General features: G+C 40.4%; 1 protein-coding gene across 16 annotated transcripts in view; it reads right to left on the bottom strand.

The window, feature by feature from the left end:
• The window catches only part of AGAP1 (ArfGAP with GTPase domain, ankyrin repeat and PH domain 1), a 376,948-nt gene that overhangs the window by 190,759 nt on the left and 163,005 nt on the right, over positions 1-23,184 (bottom strand). For 15 of the 16 annotated variants that reach the window (XR_010832406.1, XM_066999590.1, XM_066999587.1 and 12 more), the window contains 2 exons: positions 13,457-13,584; positions 2,545-2,700 (listed from right to left, as the gene is read on the bottom strand). Coding sequence is in view for 15 of the 16 variants with exons in the window: in XM_066999590.1 (XP_066855691.1) it covers positions 2,545-2,700; positions 13,457-13,584 (284 nt within the window). In the remaining variant the exon portion in view is untranslated. The remainder of the gene's footprint in view (positions 1-2,544; positions 2,701-13,456; positions 13,585-23,184) is intronic. The other variant, XM_066999591.1, reaches the window with a different exon arrangement.

Here is a 23,184-nt window from a genome sequence, read left to right on the forward strand (position 1 = left end):
ATGTAAGACAGGTTATACTGAATATGAGAAAGGAGATGCATCTTACTGCACCTGAAGTTCATTCGCCCCATACGTAATCCGACAAGCAGTTGCAATCAGTGCTTTGCTCAAGTGTGAATCCTCACCTGTGCTACACAATACTATTTAGTTGTTCCTGTTTGTGCAGTGCACAAAACAAGACATTTACCCTTCTGCTTTATTCGACCTATTTTAAAGCCCAAGTGGAAAGTCAGCTATTGCAACGATAGCTTGACAGAAAACATGAATATCCAACAAAGTTGAAAAGATCATGTACTGCACACAATGCACTGAAACACAAATGTGTTTAAAATTCTCAACACTATTCCAATACAAAATCTGTAATAGATTTAAGAAAAAAAAATCACATCTTTTTTCTGCTTAACCAATTTTTCTTCCAACACTGGAAGATCTTCACGGAGAAAACTAAACCTATTACCTATGCTACATAACAAGGGTCAATTTGCAATTAAACAAATGTAAGCAATAAAGTCATAAGCAAGTAACAGTCTAGGAAACAAGCACAGCAAAAAAAGAAAATACCCACAGCTAACTAAAATATTTTTGATTTCCCTCTCTGTTCATAACTAGACAGGAAATATTAGTAATCTGTTTATTCAGTTAAATAATTCTGGGCTACAACTTGGTTGATACGGCATGAAACCTTTTAGAGCAGGGTCAGTATTAAAGTATTTCAGGACTGGGATTACAAGGCAACCCTGCACTGCATTCAATATGACCAGATCTTAAAAGACAGAAATATTTCTGAAGAGACATTTTTTTCCCCACACCAGTTATTTTTCCCTTAATTTTTCCCCAGTTATTTGGCTTTAAGACAACTGCCAATATCCTCTGTATTAGAAAATTTGGTTCTCCCTGTGCTATCAGCTATCGCAAACCAGTCAGTTCATTCTGTTTATAGCAAACACAGCTGATTTCATATTCTTCTCAGACCTTTGCCTCGACTGTAGATATATGTGTTTCTCTTTATTCACTTTCTCAAATTTACACCTACTCAAATATAAATCACCCCCAGTTTTCCAAATGTCAACAACATCTAAACAGCCCTCACAGCATTTTATGCATACTTAAGACAGGAAACGGTCGGCAAATGCTTTTGACAGACGCTGGAGTGGTCTCGGCTCTATTCCCAGATTTATGACTGCGCTCGCAGTTTCTAGGATGACACTGACATCTAGTGGAGTTAATAACTCATGAGTACTCCTCAACAGGAGCCACTATTCCCGCAATCGGAGGGAAAAATCCACACAATTGCTACAAAATGTCAGTGTCAAAATTGACAAGCTTTTGTACGACACTCACTTCTGCATTTTTGTTGTTAAAACTCCCGGAACAAAAATGCATCATTTTAATTACTTTGTAGGAGTTTGAACAGGTAAAGTTTTTAATCAAAATATCACTGACAAGATGGGCACACCAAGGGTGATCTATGGGACTCTGTGCTGTCACTCAGCACTCCAAAACTATAACAAAACTTTTTACTTGCTAAAGGCTGAAAGACGGGATTTTGTTTAGATTGCAAAACTTTTTTTTTTTTTTTAAACCATTTTTGTAAGTGTTTTCCTGGATACAACTGAGGAGCTAGATAGCTTTGGGAAGTAAGCACGGGGTCATCTTTGGAATACAAAATACAAACTTTTTATGATGACTGGGGAGACTTTCTAAATGCAACTGATGTGTAGCTACCATCACCAATGAGTTTGTATGCAAGCCCACAGGATTTCTGTTTATTATAAGGACTTGTTAGGAGAGTATCAAAAAAAAGATTACAAAACCCACAATTACACAATCCAATCCCAAAGCTTTCAGCAAGACCGCTAAAATAAGGGAATCGTCACTCAAGGCTTCATTACTTCCCAAAGCAATTGTGCACACCAAAGATCGAGCATAGTGGACCAGTCACGCTTCCTATTTAGTAACTTTTTTTTTTCCTCTGCAAAAATCACATGGTCTGGGAAGATAAAGTCATTTTAATCTCCGTCATATCTTTAAGCCCTGGAAAAATAAAAGTGAATTGAGACTGTATAGTAACAAAAGCAGCAAGGGGTAGTTATTTTCCAGTACCCAGTGGAATTCCCATGGCAAACACTGTGACCTCTCTATAAACACTGGATACTTCACAAAGAAGCCCCAAGTCAGCAGTATTATTCAGCACAAGGGCAGGGTTTAGAAGCAGAAACCCAGCTTTGTCTTCATTACTGATGGTGGGAAGGCTGGCAAACCTGGGAATCTAGACAGAGCTCAGAATTCAAGTCAGACAAAGGCTCCAGAATTCAACTACTGAAATTCCCAGTATGGAAACATCACCTTACTTAGTCTCTGTTTAAGTCCTTAAACAGAACAGCCCCACTGTAATTCTAAAATGCTTTTGTTTTCAAGCCTACAGATCCATCTCACCACTCCTGTCTGGATTAGACCAGCTCAACTCAACCAGGTTGAAGTTCAGGCCAACACCACAGAGCACTACTAAAAATATAGCAATAGTCTCTTCCTGGGCTCACTCACCGTGAAGAGGTTGGATCGGCGCTTGGACTGTTTACGGACAGGAGTTGGTGTGTTGGCAGTGGGAGGAACATCAATCCGTAGCTCCTTCTGGCTGGTGCTTGGAGTTGATGGGACAGAGGAGGAGTAATCACTTAAACTCCCTCCTCCATTACTGGTCTGCAAGGATTAAAGTTAGTTTTAAACAGTGATACACTGCTTTCAAGAAATTGCAATCCACAGCTGTATTTTATTTAGCTCTGATACCTACAAATAGCAGCCTAAGCTCAGGAACACAGCAGGCCTGCCCTACTGCCACTATTCCACCCATTTCCTTTCCAAGCCTTCAAATATATATATATATATATATATATTTTTTTTTTCCCATAGCCTTAATTTTTGAAAACCTAGATATTTGTTGATGTGGTAGGCACATTGTTTATATCCAGTTATGGGTATATTACGTAGAATGACAATTTCATTTGTTTTACTAATGTAAAAGTTAAGCAAAACGCTAGGGAAAATCTGTAAATTCTATTTTTCTATTTCAAAATTGGTAATCTGAATTCTGCCTCGAACCTAAGAAAAAATACCTAGTGCAACAGCACTGCATAGCTGGACTAAATCCTAGTCTGGAATCATCAGTCCACTGAGAACTAATCAAGAAAATTTAAAAAAAACACAATGTTGTGAATACCTATTATAGTAATAGGTACTTGAGACATTTGCTGAAGCCATGAAATCCATTGGTACAGGGATACAGAATTTAAAGGAAGACATTCCAATTTATTCAAAATAGCCAAAACTGTAAAGTTACATCATAGTCTCATGAGAAATAAAGTAGTCACTCAGTAAGCCAATTAATGAATTGATGCAACAAGCAACTAATAGCAGGAAAGTGAAGAAAATAGACAGATTGGAAAGTACCAAAAGGTGATTAAAGTCTTGATTTTTATTAGATATAATGAAAGAGTACTAAAAATGATGCAGACAGTCTGGAAGCACAAAAGCACAGTGGTTTTTTTTTTAAATCAGGTGCATGTATATCCTTTGAGGGTATACTGCATATGTTGAGTGGGGACTGATGCAAAGCAAAGACTGAAATTTCTGTATGCATTTGAAGAAAAGCTCAACAGGAGAGCAGCAGCATACGGAGATTTTGGACAACTCACAGGTAACTTATGAGGGGGGAAATAAAGGTCTGTAACACTTGTGAGAAGGTGCAAGAGTATCTTTGAAGTAGTCAAGTTGCCTAAAAGAGGTGAGGAAAGAGGGTAAAACAGAGTATTCATGGGATGTCTGGGGGGAAAGGTTCTCCCATGACACGAGGCAACTAATTTTAATTGCTGTAGCTAGGAATTCACCAGGTAAAGTTGCTTAACAGGAAAAGAAGGCACTCCTGTGTTTCCTCTTCAGCGCTGCTCCTCCACCAACGAGTGACCTTACGCATACAAAGCTGCCATGCGGAGGGCACTCTGCTTGGGAGGCATCAGCAGGGCCAGGACTTCCCATGACACACACGTTAGAGGTCACTGTATGGACCTCACATTGCAGGCAGAGGTGAGCCATCGAAATGAAACCTCTGAAGGAGATCCAGGTAGAAGACAATCCTTCTTTACATCATCCAGTTGAAGTTTCTTTTTGCATTTTCAAATTTATTTTTTCTTTTAAAATTCAAGAAGAGAATGGTAAAAAGGAAGAGGCACAAGTCAAGAAACTCATGCTTGGACCAAAGGGACAATTGATGCAGTCAGAAATCCAGGAATACCCCTTCTGAAGTCATTGTTTCTCTGTAGACATGCTCTTCTTCATCTCTATGTGACAAGATAGGACTTACAGTCCACCAAGTGAACTTTTTTATGGAGAAAATTGTTCTCTTTCCCCCTGAAGTATTAAGAAAAGGATATTAAATTTAATCTCCCCTTCATTCTGACTGAATCGAAGAAGGATGGCTGCCAGGAAGCCAGAGATAGCCATACTGGAAATAACAGAGGATTTTGACCAAGTTTTTCCTACAACACTTTCAAGTACAAAGAAGTAGCAAGCAGAATTTGGAGATGGACCAAGTGTATAAACCAAAGATGATGGAAGAACAAGAACTGGAATTGAATAATCATTTTTAGTGTCCTAACAGTGAATAATAATGAGTGATGAGCAGGACTACCTGGGAAGAGCTGACCTTAATCTACACCACATTCACTCTTCTTTTCTCTAAGACTTCTTGCTGAGACAGCAAGTAACACACCAAATGGACAAGAGAGTTAATACCTGCAAGAAGACACACGGAATCTGTGATAGTCAGTGACCACCCCTCTGAAGAAACACAGGAAGAAGCAAGGCTGATGAAAGGTCTACAAGGAGGAGATCTGAAACTTCAGCCACTATAGACTAGCATTAGAGATGAAGACCAAAGACAGTGGAATAAGTAAGTGGTCTAAAGAAATTGCGTTTGGGCGAGAATGGTGAGGACCCACTGTTCACTTTGCCGTGACAGAACCAAACGTGCGAGGGAATGAGGGAGTGGGAAATCCAAGCAAGCAACCAACACTGGGAACCGAGTGGGTTGAACACATTTAAGATTAAAACCGTGCTGCTGAAAGGCTCAAGAGAAGAGGGGAAAAAAGATGACAGTACACAATGAAAACAGAGGAAGAAGATCAAGCTTATGCCTCGAACATTTAGAAGCTTCTAATAGAGAAAAGACAGGAAAACAGTAAGAAGGAAGGACTAAAATACAGGTACACTGATGACAGGATTTGAACCATAAACTCTTAAAAAAAAAGTGATGCGTTCTGTTCTATGTTCTGTTTCATAATAATATTGATCAACTTAAAAAGGTGAAGGCATATAGCTGTCAAGTAGAAGCAGATAACTGTGGTAGTTTAACAACCCGCTGTGCCCGGGGCTCCTCTCCACAGGGGCTCTCTGTGAGCCGCAGCCTCCTTCGGGCTGCGGTGTGGAGACCTGCCCTGCCGTGGGACCCGTGGGTGGCAGGGGGACAGCCTGCTCCACCGGGGCCTCTCTCCTGCCCTCCTTCTGCACCGACCTCGCAGGCTGGAGCTGGCTCTGCTCTCACACTGGGGGGCACGGAGGCCTCCCTGCAGCCCCCGCCACCACAGCCTTACCATGTACACACAGTACAGGCCACCCCTCACCTCCGTGAAAAACATATTTAGGAATTATCATTAAAATACACATTCAACAGCATTCATCACGCTGTATTCACAAAGTTCATTTCCATCAACAAAAATAATTCCGCACACCAAAGTCAACGTGACATCACAATGCTGACAAAGGTGGACAGTTTACACGCACTCCACCTTTTGTCCCTTTAACACCTTACAACAAATTCTGCACAGTTACTACACTCCGGCAATGTCCAGTCCACATTTTGCCTGTTAACTCCCAGTTATCATCCTTATCCCAAATTCTGTGCCCTCCTGCTGGGCGCCAGAAAGGACCGTGGTGTTTTAACACCAATGGGCAGCTCAGCTCCACCACGCTGCTCTCCCACTCCCCCTTCTCAACACAACCTTGCCACATAAATATAACAATGCGGATTTCTACCCTATGTACTCATTTACTCATAGACAGAGGACTTTAAGGATTCTGTAAAATTTTCCCTTTTTAATATTTTGTTATCTAAGAGAAATGCTTTATATTTATTCCACTGAAGTACTACTTCATGGATTTTGAAGTGATTTATTCTGAAGGAGTAACTGCTAAACAAAGATACATACATGTTGGGCTTTCTAGTCCCCAAAGACAGATGCTCGGATACAGACTTCTATAAAAGAAGTCCTGCTGGCAATGTTTCTCTTCACACACGTGTACCTCCACTGGACTTTCAACTTTGTAAATAAAATTCTGAAATGGTTTCAAAATATACCGTTTGGAAAACAAAACAAAACAACTATTTCAATAAGACTTAAAAGGAAAAAATATTCAAAGCATGAAAGCATTGAATACCAATACTAAGCAAGCTCCAACTCTTACCAAGACTACCAGTAATTAGCAAATAAATCCACTTAGCTGCTATGAAACACCTGAATAGAGAGAATGGGTTTGACCAGAACAAGCTCTGACATGACTTCCAAGTTACAGCCTGCGCAGACAGAAGCAATGAAAAATGCAACCAGACAAGCACTTGGAAAGCATATCCTTGGTAAAATCTGAGCCTAATACACTCAAAGAAATAAAGCGTGGTGAGTGGTCTCTGTCAGGTAGTTTGCATCAAGTAGGAGTCCAGTGACCTTGCCATATTAGATTGTGGAAAGCAACTTCCTGCAATCTGTATGCGAGCATTTAATAACAAGCTCACTGGAGTGAAGTACCGAATTTAGGGCACGCAGCAAATAACTTTGATTCACAGAATTTAGAATCCAAAGCCTTAAAAATCAAGTCAGTGAATCTGTACAGCACATGTAATCCAACACATAACAAATATAAACTCATTTGCTAACTGTAGACAAACTGGTCAAATTTGTGGCAGTCAAAACCAAACGAATAAGCATTCTAATTCCCCTTAAGGACATTACACACCTTAACATTACCTTTTCAGTCAAGTTTTTCCACTGCTCTCAAGACATAAACATACCTTATTCATCAGTACAAAGGGCCACTTCTGCGCATCACTGCTCTAACCACAGTCTTGGCCATGGGGACAGAGGTTAACCAAATGAACCTCGGCAGGGAAATTATTAGCCCCAGTAGAAGAAGCATTTATACAGATACATCCCTGTTGGCTTTCCTGGGTGATGGATTTTTCTGTCCTCATTAAGGCATCATGTCCATTCTCAAATGTGCTAGACTTCTGGAAGTACACAGTGCAACCATATCTTTTCTTCCTGCTAGGAAAATACACAGCCTGATGGTGGCCAATGAACTTCAGCACACTATTACAGAAAGCTATACAGATATGCTATTTCCTGAATGCACCTTGCATCAATGTCCAATACTCCATTTACAGAATAACTCTAGCATCTATATACACTTAAAGCTTTGTTACCACATGGATTGACACTGTAAAAAAAAAAAAAAAACAAAAAAACAAGTTCATGACAGCAAGCACAAATTTAGTAGAATATTGTCACTACACTGTAACCTGCTTAAGAACTCAGATGAATCCATCACTCTGGTATCACTTGACCAACTGGGTCCATTCAATGCAGTTACCTCAAAGGAAAACACTGCCAATATGGACCATAAAACTTAAAACTTATGAGATTCCTGTTGATACCTTATTAAAAAAGAATGCTGTATACACTGTCCACAGGTTCTGTGATAAAAAAAGACTGAATCAAGCCAGATCACACACTTTCATGGATGTATTTCAGCAGTTACATATTTCTGCGTCCATTAGTAAAAAAAAAAAAAAAAAAAAAACCAGTGAGTTTACCTTGCACATCAGGAGCTCAGTTGTGACCTGCATTAACAAAGTTGGACTTATACTCACGTTTGCTAGGGGCATGTTCCAGACTGACCAATTATACAAAGGCAGCAAAATATTCGCCTTATATAAACCTTGTATTGCCAAATTATTCGTAAAGCATACATAGTAAAAACATCAGGTGAAAATGCTAAATGACAGCATAGGAAGAATAAAGCTGATTTTTTTCTCATTGACAAGTAACCCAGTCATAACGGATTCAATGTTTTTCTGCTCTCTAGATGTAACAGGACACCCTCCAAGAAAAATCATCTCTAACCGCTGCTTGAGGAGAAAATGAAGGTGGCAAGTACTACATCTAAAACAGATGAGATTGCCACAGCTTCAGGGAGCCTAAGAACTGTTGGAATAAACCAAACCTTGATCAAAAGCAGAGATTACATACTCTGTGACAGAACACAGCCACTCTCTGCACCTTCTGTTGCTGGGGAAAGAAGGGAAAAGTGCATTTCTGCAGAAATACAGGAGTCATGGAAGATTCTCTAGTCAGGACACATTTTTTCTTCGCCCACTTGTGTACAATTTTGTTCTTGAAAGACCTATTATCTCAGTCTTTCATCTAAAACCACTATAGGTGGGAATCCAATTTATTCAAGGGATCTTGGTCGTATACAGGCACACATCCAAAGATGGATTGAAGATGAAACTGTTTAGTCCTTGCCTCAGCAAAAGCTAGAAAGCTTTGATTGCATTGCCATGGAATACAGATTTTACACTAGATTTCAAACTTAGGTCCAGATAAATGACTCCGGAGATTTCAGTATGTCTAGCCCTCCACAATAAGGGAAAGTAATCCTGACAATTTAACCTCATCCTTTGGGACATATTAAGAAATTGCCCATCTAAAGAGTTTTTACCTTTTCCCTGTTATGAAAAAGAGGAGGAAAAAGCAGATCTGTCTTATTAGACCTATCAAAGACTAATCACCAAGACAACTTTGAGACAACTTGGCTAAAATAAGCTGGCACATAGAAAAAAATCATCTCAGAAAAAACATTAACGACTTTCAATTAACAAAATGTGACAGTAGGCTTCAATTCTACAGTTACAGCAACTGCTTTACTATTTGGAAAATTTAAACAATAAAGTCTGAAATAGAAATTTTAAGAGATCTTAGGAAGAGATAAAAGTAGGCTCAACAAAAACTAATAGGAATATAAATAAGGTCTTGTGAGGATAAAGAAAGGAAGAGGAAGTATGCTAACAGATGCACTGAAATTTAACATGTGAAGCCTGGAGAATGCCCTTTCATATACATGTTTACTGTGCACAAGAAAGAAGGGGAATGCAAATATATATGAATTGTTTATTTTAAATAAACATTAGAGATTAGAAATAACTGTGTAAATAAGAAAGCATCATGATGTATGCTCCAATGGTATCAAATAATTTTCACTTCTTAGTTTATGTTTTGCAAATTACATGAAAAAGCAGAACGAAAAACTGACTAAGCAATATAGTCTCTTCTTCAATCAAATGTGCAAAATGTAACAAAACATTTCATCCTAAATGACCCCCACTATAAATAAGATAATGGTGCCCTACTATTTAGTGCTTACCATAATCAGTTCTCATATACAGTAAAATAATGGATGATTAAGCAGACTGTGCTTTCCTTTTAATAGTTTAATTTACATATTTAGACAATCTCGCTGTAGTAAAAACTTTATAGAGGCCTAATGCACACATAAATAATGCATCTTTACAAGTTTGCAACAGGTAGCAGGGAGCAGGCTTGTATGCTAGCCATAACTGAGCTGCAATTTAGCAGTATGCTAAGCTCCATACCCTTCTCAGGTGTAACACATCTCCTAGGGGAACAACGCTGCTGCACCATTAAACACATTTCTTTGGGCAGCACTCCACATGTATAATGATTTGGGGGCTGACTTTACATGGTACCACTCAATACTCATCCAAGCAATATTTTAAAACTCAGAGCATGGAAGGTGTGGCATTTAAGGCCCCTCTCTGTCATGGTGGAGTACATGTAGCACATGCACACGTGGAAAAGTGCTGGCACACGTGGCAAGGACATGTTGCCATTTCCGTTCCCTCTCACCGAACTCAAACAGCTGAATTCCAGGAGAGCCGGCAAGGCATCAAGTGCCATGTGGTTTTCCGATGTTTACAACAGTGTAAACTTGGCAAAGGAAATTGACACATCTCCAGGCAACCACTCGACAGGTTATCAGGTGCAGGGCTACTTCATGCTGAGGTTTTCTGGTGCATCTTGAACTGAGGTGGAATACACTGAAGCCTTCATTAATCAACACTTCTTCCTCTCACAACAACTCAATCTACCTCTTGAAGCATTCAGAAAGACCGGAAGCTGAACAATCCTCAGTGATATCCTTGGGTTTGAAAAGAAATTTTTTGCGTGCATTCTGTATTGCTCTGAAAGCCGACATATGGATGTGAAGTACTTATACCAAGGGTTATTGACCCTGACTATCAAAAGTTTCCAGGTAAAACCCTTAACCTGACATTATAAAGAAAAAAAAAATGCTAGACAGAAGGAAAACAAAAGCAGAACCTACTGCAAACACAAATGTGCTGGTTTTTTTTGTAATTGGAATAGGAAGCATTTCATTCTGTGAAACTACAGTGTGGAAATACATAGATACCTGAACACAGACATATCGGAGAACATTTTCTAGCAGGTAATGTAACCTAGGTGCTCGTCGCTTAGGACTATTGGACATGAGTATACACATCCAACCACGCTAACAGCACTTCCACAGTTTGGAAATTTAAACTATGATATGGAGAAGCCCCTGTGTATATAAAGCCTTAGAATTTTCCCCAAGACACGCTAAGGGCTAGCCTAGGTAGGGTGACACTGTCTTGGTTTTGTTTTCTATAGCCTAAGTTCTTGACTGCATAATCATCTGGAGAGTTTGCACCAAAGTAATCCAACCATAGAAGGAGAAACATCTAATTTTATACGAAGTAATTTGTAAAACCACTACTTCTGAAAACCTTAACTCCTGTGCAGAATGCAAGTGGCAGTGCACTCTAATGATACCATTTTGATTCATGGGGGAAATCCTCACTGAAACATCATTACGTCAAAAGAGATGTTCTAAAGAACATGAGAATCTTCTTGTTAGGATCAGAGATGGTAAATTTTCCCCAAGATTATCTTAAACTCAGAACTGCAGCTGCAATGTTCTTTCAACTCTAGGATAAGAATTCAGCTCCCTTTCCTTAAACAAGGTCGCACTGACAAGTGTGGCACCAAGACAATAAGTGAAGCAGGATTATGGTCTAAGGCTGACATCAGTCTCAGAAGACAGACATCTTTGGTCAAAATTACCATTGCTTCTGTTAGAAAATTGCATCAGCTGGTAAAAGTGGCAAAGAATATTATTTCATACCTATTGAAAAAGATTTCAGGGATCCTTATCACAAAAGTTACCTTGATTTTCCCAAGTAGTTCTTATCACTGGCAAGAAGTTTACTCTTTAGGTGAAGTACTCGCATATAATTCTGTATTTGCTGCTGGTATCCAAACTGTACTTGAGTGTGGACGTGGTGAGAACCTAGATGTTTCATGTCCTTAATCAAACAAGCTTCATCAACAAAAAGGGTTTAAGAAAATGCAGAACAGAAATGCACCTGGCTAAAACTGGGTTGTACAAAGTATCACCTATCTTCTTTAGAAAGTCTTGGAAAACTATGCAATCATCAGAGTAAAAGAGGTCTTCATTGGATCCAAGAATAAGATCGCTACTGGAAATGGTGCCATTCATTCTCTACAGTTCTGTTATAGTAACTTTCCTTCTTCACCACTGAATAGGATGGGTCCAAAGACAGCCTCTACAGAGAGCATAATTCATCTCAGTCCAGAAGTATGAACATACACAACTGTCTGGAGAAATTTGTTCAGGAAAAAAGCATTTCACACACTGGGCTAGTTCCAAGTACTTGTGGCAATGACCTGGTCAGAAAGAAAGTGTAGAGGAAACATTCTTAATGTCACATATGTCAAGAAATGGAAGAACTTCTTCCATATGAGGAGCTTGTTACTTCACCATGAGGTGCTGTGGTTCTTCAGAGGAGTCACAAGCCTTAGCACCTGCTACAGAAAGAGGGATCTGAATTTCAACACTGTATTGGGGCATAATCAGCAGAAGTGAGAGTCACAGTCTGAGGTTGGTATCTGGGCTGAGCTCAAGGCAGAACATCTCGTAGCAAAGAACTCTAAGAACAAACTGGCATCTGCATCTGTAGAGTTAACTCAATGGTCAAAGTTTCCAGTAGGGCACAAAAGGAGACCAGTAACTACAAGAACAGCAGAACCAGAACCTTCACCCTGTGGTATAAATCTAAACAGAGTGCTTCCAGAAGACATTGACATGTGAAATGAGAGGGGAAAAAAAATAACTTTCCCACAAAGACAAAACAATTCTTCACTATACTGCTTTTGCCAAGAAGCAGACACACAGCGTGGGAGAAGAGTCCATAGATAGAACAAAATGTCAAATGGGTTGCTGAAGACATAACCTTAGGAAACATTACTGGTTTATATTATTGAGTTCAGACTGAAAAAGATGCCAGAAAAGCTGGTGCGTATCAGACATTTCTGTCTGCTCCAGTGAGTATCAGGAAGCTAGGTCACAGTGCTGGCCGCAGACTGTAAGGGCCAGTATGATGGCCTTGTAAATTCATCTACCAAGAGAGAGCGCACAGTGGGAACACGATCTTCCTGGCTGCAAGGGTCTCAGATATGAGCAATGGAGCTTATATATACCCAAACTGTGAACATGTGCATAGCTTATCACTTGACAATAGAAAAACATACTGAGGGAGGGTTATCACAGTGGAATATAGAAGTCAGTATTAATGTATGTGGGTAAAAAACTGTGCACGTTAGAAAATTTTGGTATTAGCCCAATGTTTCCCAAAATAACGCATCTATGGCATCAAGGCCACCAGATTTTCCTGTCATAAAGGCTTTTTTTTTTTTTTTTTTAAAGAGCATATCTACAAATCATTAGCAACATATACTGCTAGGCCATTAGAGGGAATCATTTCACTTGAGCATAACAGAGACAGGCAATTACAACCACACACAGTGGTAACAAATGTAAAAGTCTAGTGTGCCAACCACTGTGATACACCAGATATTATTTCTCAGCATACAACTGAATGAGAACAATAACCAAAATCATTGTGAGGTAATTTTAAAAAGCAGTACAGCAAATCCTGCTACTGTAACAATTGGTCTACTCAGAGCAGCAGGCTGCTGGGCATAATCAGTACTATCAAAAATGGTTTTAAAGCCAAATTACTTCACCACAGCAGTTTCTTGAAACAAAGTCAAGACAATTAAAAAGTACTGCTTTAAACTACAGATCACTGATACCTTTCAAACATACCAACTACCTATCAGGCAAGAAAAAGAGCAATGGCATTAAATATAGTAGATGAAAAGCAACCTATCAGCTCCTTTTTCAGGCAAGCATTGATTTTAGCCTGTACCTGGCTGATATGTACAGCAGAAACCTGGGCAGAACACACAGATGAGTGACTTGGAGAGTTCGGTAGGGATTTGCAGGGTCCAATCGAGAGTTGCTGTTTCTTCCTTGTTGCGACAATCTTCTGAGCAACTGAAAGAAACAAAACACAGGGGCAGATAAGCTACAGACTACACTGAAAAATATGTTAAGTCAAAAATACACAGAATACACAAAATACTAAACAGGGCATGGCTACTAAGCAGTTTTTCCATTGTCAAAGGCTGCTCCGAAAACTGACTGCAATACATCCAATTAAGATGTCAGATGCTGGTTTTCTACAATATGCTCCACATGAGACTCCACCTCTGTTCTCCACATGGATGAAATTGCCCCTGAACTATCAATCCACCAGGTAAGCGCCACTAAACCAGTAACATCGAAGCAGAAGGGGAAAAGGCAGGCGTGCAAGTTACAAAACGCAATACCAGGAATTCATACAAGAAGTATGCTCACTAGCACAATCTAGTTTGAGTGCATTTCAGTGCTATTCACTAGCATGATCCTGGAAGGATCCTAGAAGGAGTCCTACATCACAGGACGGCAGTTTGGCAGGAAAGCTATTGCTCCCCTTTCCAAGCAGCACGCTGCAGTTTACAGTAAGGCTCGTACTCTGGGGCTGAGGAATAAGGTGGACCGTTCTGGATCACCAACCAGGAGTTGGGAAACCAAAAGTAAGAAACATTTGAAACAAATGGCAATCAGAATAACAAAACAGAGAGGGTCCCTGACACAGAATACCTGGATTAGTGGTGCTGCACATTGCATCCAATTTAAACTAATTACAAAAAGAAGATATATCATAATTTCCAGTTTTAGCTTTTATTACTTAGCACTACTGGCACAGCTGGAAAAATGCCAGATTTATTTTGCAATTTAATGAGAAGTTTTCTACAACACCTAAAGGAAAGATTAGTATCTCCACATACAGGTTAGCACACTCGTAATAAAAAATGGAAACAGAGCTGATCTGAAATGCAGAAAAATCCATACACCTCTCCTGTAACGTTTCAATTTAAAAAAGTCCAACTATTTCAGAGACTCTGGAATTTCAGCTCATTCTGCTGTTAAGGCCTAGTTAAGATCTAAAGGCTCTCTTTAGGTCATCAATTTTTAAAAATAAAGTCCGTAGGCTGCATTTGTCACCCACCTTCTTGGCTCACAAATTAAAAATTAAATAAAAATTTCCGTCTTCAGAAACACAGACTAGTGTAATGGTTAATTAAAAACACTAACTAAATTTAGTAGTGCACATAGTGATCTTCATCAAGTGATTTTAGACTACACAAGTTTCATAAAGATTCTATAAATGACTAACTGAGGCAAAGGAGGCAAGGCATGGGCAGCACCTTTTGTTCCACGTGGACAGTCGACACTTGGGAGCACAGCCCCACGAGATGTTACATGAACAGAAACAAGTAACCCTGAAGGAAAATGCAATGGATTCTAAAGGTACAATTCCTTTTACTCCTCCACATTTGACAAACAGGTTATTCTCAAAGTCATCAATCTACAGGAAAACTGAAAGACAGTAGCATGCACTGTGCCACTGGATGTGGTGCAGTGGCATGTTTAGGCTACAATACACAGGTTTTCCCCACGCAATTTCAAAAAAGTAATGGATGGTGCATGCAGTTGTTCTTCTGTGCCGATAAGTAACAGCAAGTTCTGCCTTCCTTACCACAAGGGATACTGCTCAGATCTTCCTATACTTGGAAAGTTGCATGTTGTAATTTAGATGTTATTTTTGAAACAACTATCTACTGGCACACAGAGGAAAATCAGGATTTTCTGTGGACTATGTCTACTGAGGAGAGTTTAAGGGTTCCAAGCCACCTTAGGCAATGAGATATTAACTCCTGCCATGGTATATGGCACAGGACTGGCAGGTATAACTAAGCATGGACAGCGTAATGACAAGACAGATAACGGTAAGACTTAAATGTCAGGATATTTTCTATAACAAGGGGGTGAAAATTACGTTGCACACATTAAAACATTCAAATATTTCAAGATCAAAAAATCTTTTCCAATCTAAGAATCAGCTTTATTTAAATTCAGGACTGCTAGAGAATACTGAAACTTTAATTTGTATTAAGTACACCGGAACTTTAATTCAAACCAAACATACAAACAAATTCAAACCCCAACTTTCAAATTCCATCAAGCTTACAAACTGACGTTGGATCACATTACCACTTATTCATTACTCCAAAATCATGTCATCGGTTTATTTTTAATTGTACTAGAACTTTGCAAAGGAGTCCATAGTCACTTGGACTGTCACCACCAAAACAGGTCAGTGAGGCAGAACTACAATGACTTTGGCAAAGTTGCATAGAAACTTGCTGTGACTAAACTAATAATATTCAATCTGTATTATTCAGAGAATAAAGGAAGATAATTATGTAAATTCCATGATCGCTTTGACTCAATACATTGTAACATAAGCAGAGATATTGTTTAGCAGCATAAGCATACAATTTCTTCTCAAATATAATTTTAATAACACACTGGTCTGTGGGCTTATGTTTTTCATGTAAATGAATGATGGCATAATGATGATTTAGTGCGAATACATTGTATAAAAAATAGCTTGTATATATGAAGAAGCAGCTTCATTAGTTACATCCCACCTCCAATAGGCCCCTTATCATCCTGAAAGGATGATATTAATTAATTTATTTTCCCCTGCCATATTGATCATAACCTTCATCAGCTAATCATGTTTAAATTACAGAGGAATATCGTAGCACTCTGTCATTTCAGAACCATTGGTTTATTGATCTCAAGCCTGGAAAGCCATACATAAAAATATTTTAGACCACATTAGTGAATGCAGAGAGCAAACCTAAGGTCAGATTTTAACGTATGCACATAGATTTGTCATCACATGTGGTAAAGACCTAAATTAAGACCAAAACTGAATTAAAACCACACACAAATGAAAACTACCTTCTCAGCAAAAGCTTCCGTTCTCACATGGGAGAGGTAATTAGTCAAGGAAAATATTTATCTCTCATCTTCAATCTGAATATAGGTGTTTGCAGCATCACAGTAACAGACACAATGCAGTCTTGCCCAATTATTGCTCTAGAAAGTCAGTAAAAAAATCCACCACGACAGTCTGAACTCACCAACTCAAATGGGTTACTTGAATGCTAGCTGAAGTACCACAAAAGCAGACACTTTATTATTAGCTCCTTTCAGTGTCATTTGAACAGAAATGCAGATTTTGGCCGCAAAGGAGAGTTCCTGCTTACTAGAGGAGGAAGATGGGACATTCAGCTGCACAGTTCACCCTAGCTCAAACTGCAAAGCTCATAAACACACAGACACAAAGGATGCAAGATGAATTCAACAGCTGAGCCAAGATTTTTTTTAAAAAGTCAAAATAGAATTATGTAGATTAGCATATAGCTAGAAATGTGAAGAGCAACCCACAAAGCAGCTGGAAACTGTACTCCAAAGCTTACACAGAGCAACACAAAGGGTAAATTATCCTGTGTGCTGCAAAAATGGTAAAATTACAGTGGAAGATCTAACGTTACCTTCTTAAAATTGCGTTACAAATTCTAAAATAGACCATTCTTATCCTCAAATTTCATAGCCTTTCCCTGTTAGAAAGATGACATGCCCCCTAATGGAAATCCCCACCTGAGCTGCCAAACCTTCCCAATTCTTCCTCCATTTCGGCAACAAGCCTAATGTGCCCCACCAGAGCATGATTCTTCCTGCCTCTCCCCCTCCTTCATTAGGCAACTCACTCTCCTTTGAGACACCAAACAGTTTTTGCTTCTTTCAGTGCAGTCATGTAGCTGTCACTCCATAATTAGACTGCATTCAATATTCAAGTGCTCGCGGCTACTTGCCCTTGGATATTACGGGGATAGGAGCTTCTGAAGTACCTAAAGGAGTACCCTGACCCTTCAAAGTTTGCAACATATGAAAGACGTGACTGATCATCTGTGGGGCAATTGCCGGACTGTCAAAAGACCTACTGTGCTCTTTCTAAAGCTACCTTGAGAGAAGAGATGAAACCTAAATCTTGCCTATCAGAAGTCAACAAAAGGGGTTCAGCATACATCTCCTCAGCAGTGCTGCTGCAAAATCACATTTTCTACATCTTCTATTCTAGAGAAAAAAGCCCTGAAATACACAAAACTTAAAATGGCTGGCACTAAAAACCCCACAGACCTGCTAACTCCTGCTGCTGAGATCTTCAGACACAGTAGTTAGCGAGGAAAAAAACACAGTTAAATGGTTGTGTAGCAAGAGAAATACACCATAATTACAGGAACACTGGATCCAGAGAACAGTCGAGCTATATTGCCCGTTCGGCCTCCAAACCTGTTTCTGTTATTACGTCTTTGTTAGGACTCAAAGTGACAACTCATTAGCCACTCAGTGCTAGGAAAAATCCTTAAACCAACACACTTTGTTTCCACAACTACAACTATAAATAGGTTCACACTGGACTTGTGAGCATCTTTGTCGGAGTATTCCTAGACAAGGAAATGTCCACAAGCATGATTTTTTCTTCCCCAACAGCAGCAACAACAAAACAGTTTAGGCAACCTAGTGGCTGTGTGGGACCTCAGCTGAAAACATACAGTAAGAATTGTTCTTCAAGAATGCCTGATGTAAGCTGTGGATACACACAAATTCTTGCTGTTAACAGAAGCTAACCTGTGTACACCATTAACCAGTTTAAGACAATGTATCTTCAGATTAATGTTGAAGTGCCTGTAATTGAAACATCGTCCAGAGAAAGCCAGGCAATTAAAAAAAAAAAAAAAAAGCTGTTCTACAAAGCAAATAGAGAAAGGAAAGCAGAAATATTTTTGCCCTGGAGCTTTCAGGTGTCATCTCATCCAAAAGATTATTCAGCACTTCTGAATTTAATATAAATATATTTGCTACGGGATGGTTCTAAACCAAATCAATACCAACTTAATCTGTGTGGCAGGTACCAAAAATAATCAAGACAAACATTTTAACTTTTTTTTTTTTTAAAATCAACTGTATTCTCTGTGCTTTCACATACTCAAACTAATAGAGATGTTACTGTAAGCCATCTATCTAGATATGACAAGCTGAACAAAATGTATTTGGGAAGTCGAGAACTTTTCTGCAAATAAACAGGGATATGCCAAGAATATTTAGAATTACGAATGAGGAGAATTGATATTTAGCAAATATTTGGTCGTTAGGGAAGACCGATGCCTCTCTGTTGTACATGTACATTTAATCACAAACTAGAATGACTTGAATGTGTGTTCTGCTGTAAGGTTTAGTTAATCAAAAGCATGTGAAACTCCTGATCTGCGAGATGAATAAAATGTTCAAGTTTGGATAGAAAGCTCTCGACTTGAATGCCTCTTCTTCCATGCCTGACCTAGCTCACCAAAACAAAACGAACCTTCCCACCCCCTGCCACTTTCATCTCAAACACTACTTTTTGTTAGTCAAACTGCTCCTTTGTAAGCAGCTCCTACTAACTCCGCAGCGGCTCATTTATTTCATCTTGATTGGAAGGACAGCCATGCTAAGCAGGAGAGCTTGGTGCTACAGCAGCCCGTGAGCCATAAAGCACCGCTCAGTGCCAGCGCGCTCCCTGCGGCCCCGCAGATCTGCATGCGGACCACCGCCGCTTCCTCCCCTGCCCCATCCACGCACTCTGAAGTTATTCGCTGTCGGAGAGGAAACTTGGAGCAATTCTGACAGCAGCCAGACGAAGCTGACCAATTCCTCTCTCTGCAGTACGGAGGTGGTGGGGGTACGGGTGAGCACCACCCAGCTGAACGCACTCGAGGCGGGCACATCAGGTCACCCCCTCTCCCCGAAACCAAGAACTGTGCCTCCATAATGAACCAACTCCTCATTGTGCTCAATTTCTGAGCTAATCACCATTAGAAACACTGTTGCCAGAGTAACTGATCTGACAGAGCTGTCTTTCACTGGTTCAAAGGGCCGTTCATATGTCAACTTCTTGTGCAGCATCAGGCTGCTTTGGCAGGGGCAGCTGGGTCTCTAAAATCTCATTAGCGCAGCTTCATTCAAGTATAAGGACAAGAAAGTCAGAGGCCTGAGGGAAAAATGCTCCTTACAAGAAGTTCAAGATACAAGGTACGACCGTCTCATCTAGCTCCACCTCCTAAAACTTAAAATACAAAGATAGCTCTGCACTGCACAATGGATCCGTTTAGGGAAATCTCATCGAGCCTGAGAACTGCTCTCTGCCTGTTTTTAAGGCAGGTCCTGGAAAACGTCCAGAGGTATCAACAATTTGATCGCTGCTCCCTTGCCCAGAAGGCTGTGAATAGGGTTACCGCTGCGCCTTTTACGCTGCTTTTTACTAAGGAATGCTCAAAATAATGAAAGGGAAGACTCCAGGCACACACTACCTGTAAAACTTGGTGATACTTAGCATTTAACACTTTTAGAAAAGCATCATGTGTTTAGAGGAGATGAAAACAGTCTTCTCAAATTACCACTAATTTAAATAAAAATTGGTTTCCCATAAAATCGCATCCAAGACTATTTATTTTCAGAGTCTCAGTATGAGAAAACACTGGACTCAGTTAAAACCTGAATCACGCAAAAGACGGGAATACATGAATTGTGCACTAAATTTTCTTCCACTTACTGAAAAAAACAGCTTTCAGCTGAAGTTGGAATGCTCACGGCTGACTGAAAAACAACAGAAAGGACGAACAACCTATTTTTTACTACTGGGAAAAACTGTGGAGTTTACACAAAGCTTACCCCCCTCCCCTGCACGCACACAGAGCATTTTGAATGAAACATTCACGGCAATTACTGATTTGGCTGCTTTTGCAGACCACGATGAGACCTCTGCCTACAAAAAGCAAAGTCTATTAGCCTTAATGCAACCGGTGCCAAAGATGGCTCTTGATAAGATGATGATTTATTAGGAAGGCCAAGCCGTACATGCACTACACTGAATCTTTCAAAAGGGCATGCTCTCCTTATTATCAAAGGCCACCGTGATATTTTTAAGTACGAGAAAATGAATGCTTCATCACCGGGCTTACATAAGAAATCTGATTCTCTGTTTAAATGCATTTTTCACAATCTTCCCATGAGCACAAGGTCAAAATATTTGTTTAGTGCTTAAAATTCCAGGAGAGGGAAACAGGCTCAGAAACACCACAAAATTTGTCGCCATCCATTTTTGGACACCAAGCATGAAGACAACTGGGAACTCCCGCACCCTGCTTGATCCAGCACTGCTGGCATCCCTACTCTTCACTTGCTCCCTCCCCTGCCAGATTTCAGGCTTTGTAAATTGCATCGTAGTGAGTCTGACGTTATTCATGCATGTCCTGGTGTTCAACATCTGCCATACAGAAGCTAAAAGACCCCTGCAAGTCCTTCTGACTAAGAGGCGTGAGAGAACACACTCTTTTCATGTCCAGTACTTAACACTGTCCTTGTCACTGCCTCATTCTTGTTCATCAATTAACACTTCCACGGACTAATCCTTTTAAAAGGTATTTTATGACACCAGCAGTGGTCACCATAGTTTATTACTGAAATTCCTACAGAACAGAAAAAACCAATACAGCAGAAAGTATCCTAGCCAACATATCCAGGCAATAATATGAACATCAGGAAACAAAAAACATTAGATGTATTTAAACCAACTCCTACAGAAGTCATGGGTCCTATAAAAAAATCTCTAGCGGGACCTCATAGGGAGAAAGGAGGACAGAGAAAGTGGAAGTGACACAACTAGCTGTGGTGGTTCAACACCAGTGGGTAGCTCAGCACCACCACACCACTCTCTTGTTCACCTTCCTCAAAGATCAAGGGAAGAAAATATAATGAGAGAGGGCTCAAGGGTCGAGGCACAGACGGGGAGATCCCTCGCCAGCTCCCGTCATGGGGTGCTCGCTGCCCGGCTCTGTCCAAGCAAACCAGAGCCGCCTTCCCCAGCCGCCCTCCTCCACCTGCTGCCCCCAGTGAGCGGCGCAGGGCAGCAGGCGATGGATGGGGGCTGCGGCCAGGCCCTGGGATGTGGCTCCGCTGCTCCTTGGTGCTTGCTGCCTGCCCCTGCTCTGGCCTGGGGCCTTCCCCACGTGGCCACGTCCACCTGCTGTGCCTGGGCTCCTCTCCACTGGCTGCGGTGTGGAGACCTGCCCTGCCATGGGACCCGTGGGCGGCAGGGGGACAGCCTGCTCCACCGGGGCCTCTCTCCTGCCCTCCTTCTGCACCGACCTCGCAGGCTGGAGCTGGCTCTGCTCTCACACGGGGCAGCGCCGGGGCCCTGTGCACAGAGGCTTCCCTGCAGCCCCCATTACCAAAACCTCACCACAAGCACACAGCTATACACTAGTATAACTGGCACGTCAATAAATCGCATTTCAGATGAATAAACTTAATCTGCTTCTGCCCATAAGCCCCGCTGATGACAGTTTACTTGTTTCTTGTGAAAAGCACAACCTCAGAAATACACTATGGGAATTTAAGACAGCTAGCAGCTTATATATTTACAGTAGCTCTGTTTTAGCTTAATATTCCATGTTCATAATAAATGTGTTCAATAAAAATAAATTTATTCCACAATTACATATTACAGGACAGCGGTAATACCTGCCAGAGCAAGCACTAACCACAAATGCGTTTCAATGGGAAGCATAAAGATAAGCATCCACTTTTAAAGCCATTGGACCTGTTACTTTAATTCCGTTCAATTTCCAGGCTAGACAACTTTTACACTTCTTCCTTTAAAAGGAGAGGGACGGACATGGGCATCACATGCTCACAGTACTGCTGCATGCCAAGAGGAACGTACGCCTCCCTGTCCTGCTGAGGAGCCTCCCATTTCTCGTTAATGTATAAAAAAGGCCCTAAGCCTCATTCTCAGAACTCTCACCTGTTTATTTCAAATGACAATTGATCTGTTTCATATAATGTTAGCATTCAATTTATTATGGTCTTCCTGTGTGCAAGCATGTAAAATGTAAAGCCAAGGCAAGTCAGTGTACAAGAACAGTACACAACACAGTATGCAACTGCATGAGATGCTGCCTTGAGCAGCAAAATCAGGTTAAGAACTTTTTAACCAAGATCTTTCAGTGGTCCATGGTCCAACAATAAGCTGTATCAGCATGGCTAAAGTGCACCACACAGCCAGAAATGTCTCAAGCTGTTTTCCCTTCTAGAAACAGTGCCTTGCAAAGTCATACCCAAACACATGAATTACTATTCTGCTCTGTACACAAACCCATTTAACCTGCTAGCAGACTATGGCGATGCTTGCCAGGATAAGCTCTATTTCACATCACAGGGTGACCAACAAGGGTGGGAAAATTAAATGTACAGGTACCTTCATCACACACAGCAAGAAAGGAGTCACTCTGATGGAAAAAACTGTACTGCATGACACCAAAATGCATTAGAAAGTTTTACAGGACAAAATTCTTGGCAACCAAATCTGTACCTAAAAAAAAAAAGCGATTACATACACAATACCTGACTTTTAATAAGACACACCTCACTTTGAAGCACTGGATAGTCACATTAACCAGATAGCTTTTGTTCTTGTACTGTTTTGTTCTTGAATTTATTTTGCATTACAATTTGTCAAGCACCCACGCACAACCTATAAAGGAAAGCACATCACAGCCTTTTGGTTACCTTCTTCTGGCTTCCTTCTGCCTCAGG

The sequence above is a fragment of the Anser cygnoides genome, chromosome 6 (assembly GCF_040182565.1).
Source record: "Anser cygnoides isolate HZ-2024a breed goose chromosome 6, Taihu_goose_T2T_genome, whole genome shotgun sequence".
NCBI classification, from domain to species: Eukaryota; Metazoa; Chordata; class Aves; order Anseriformes; family Anatidae; genus Anser; species Anser cygnoides.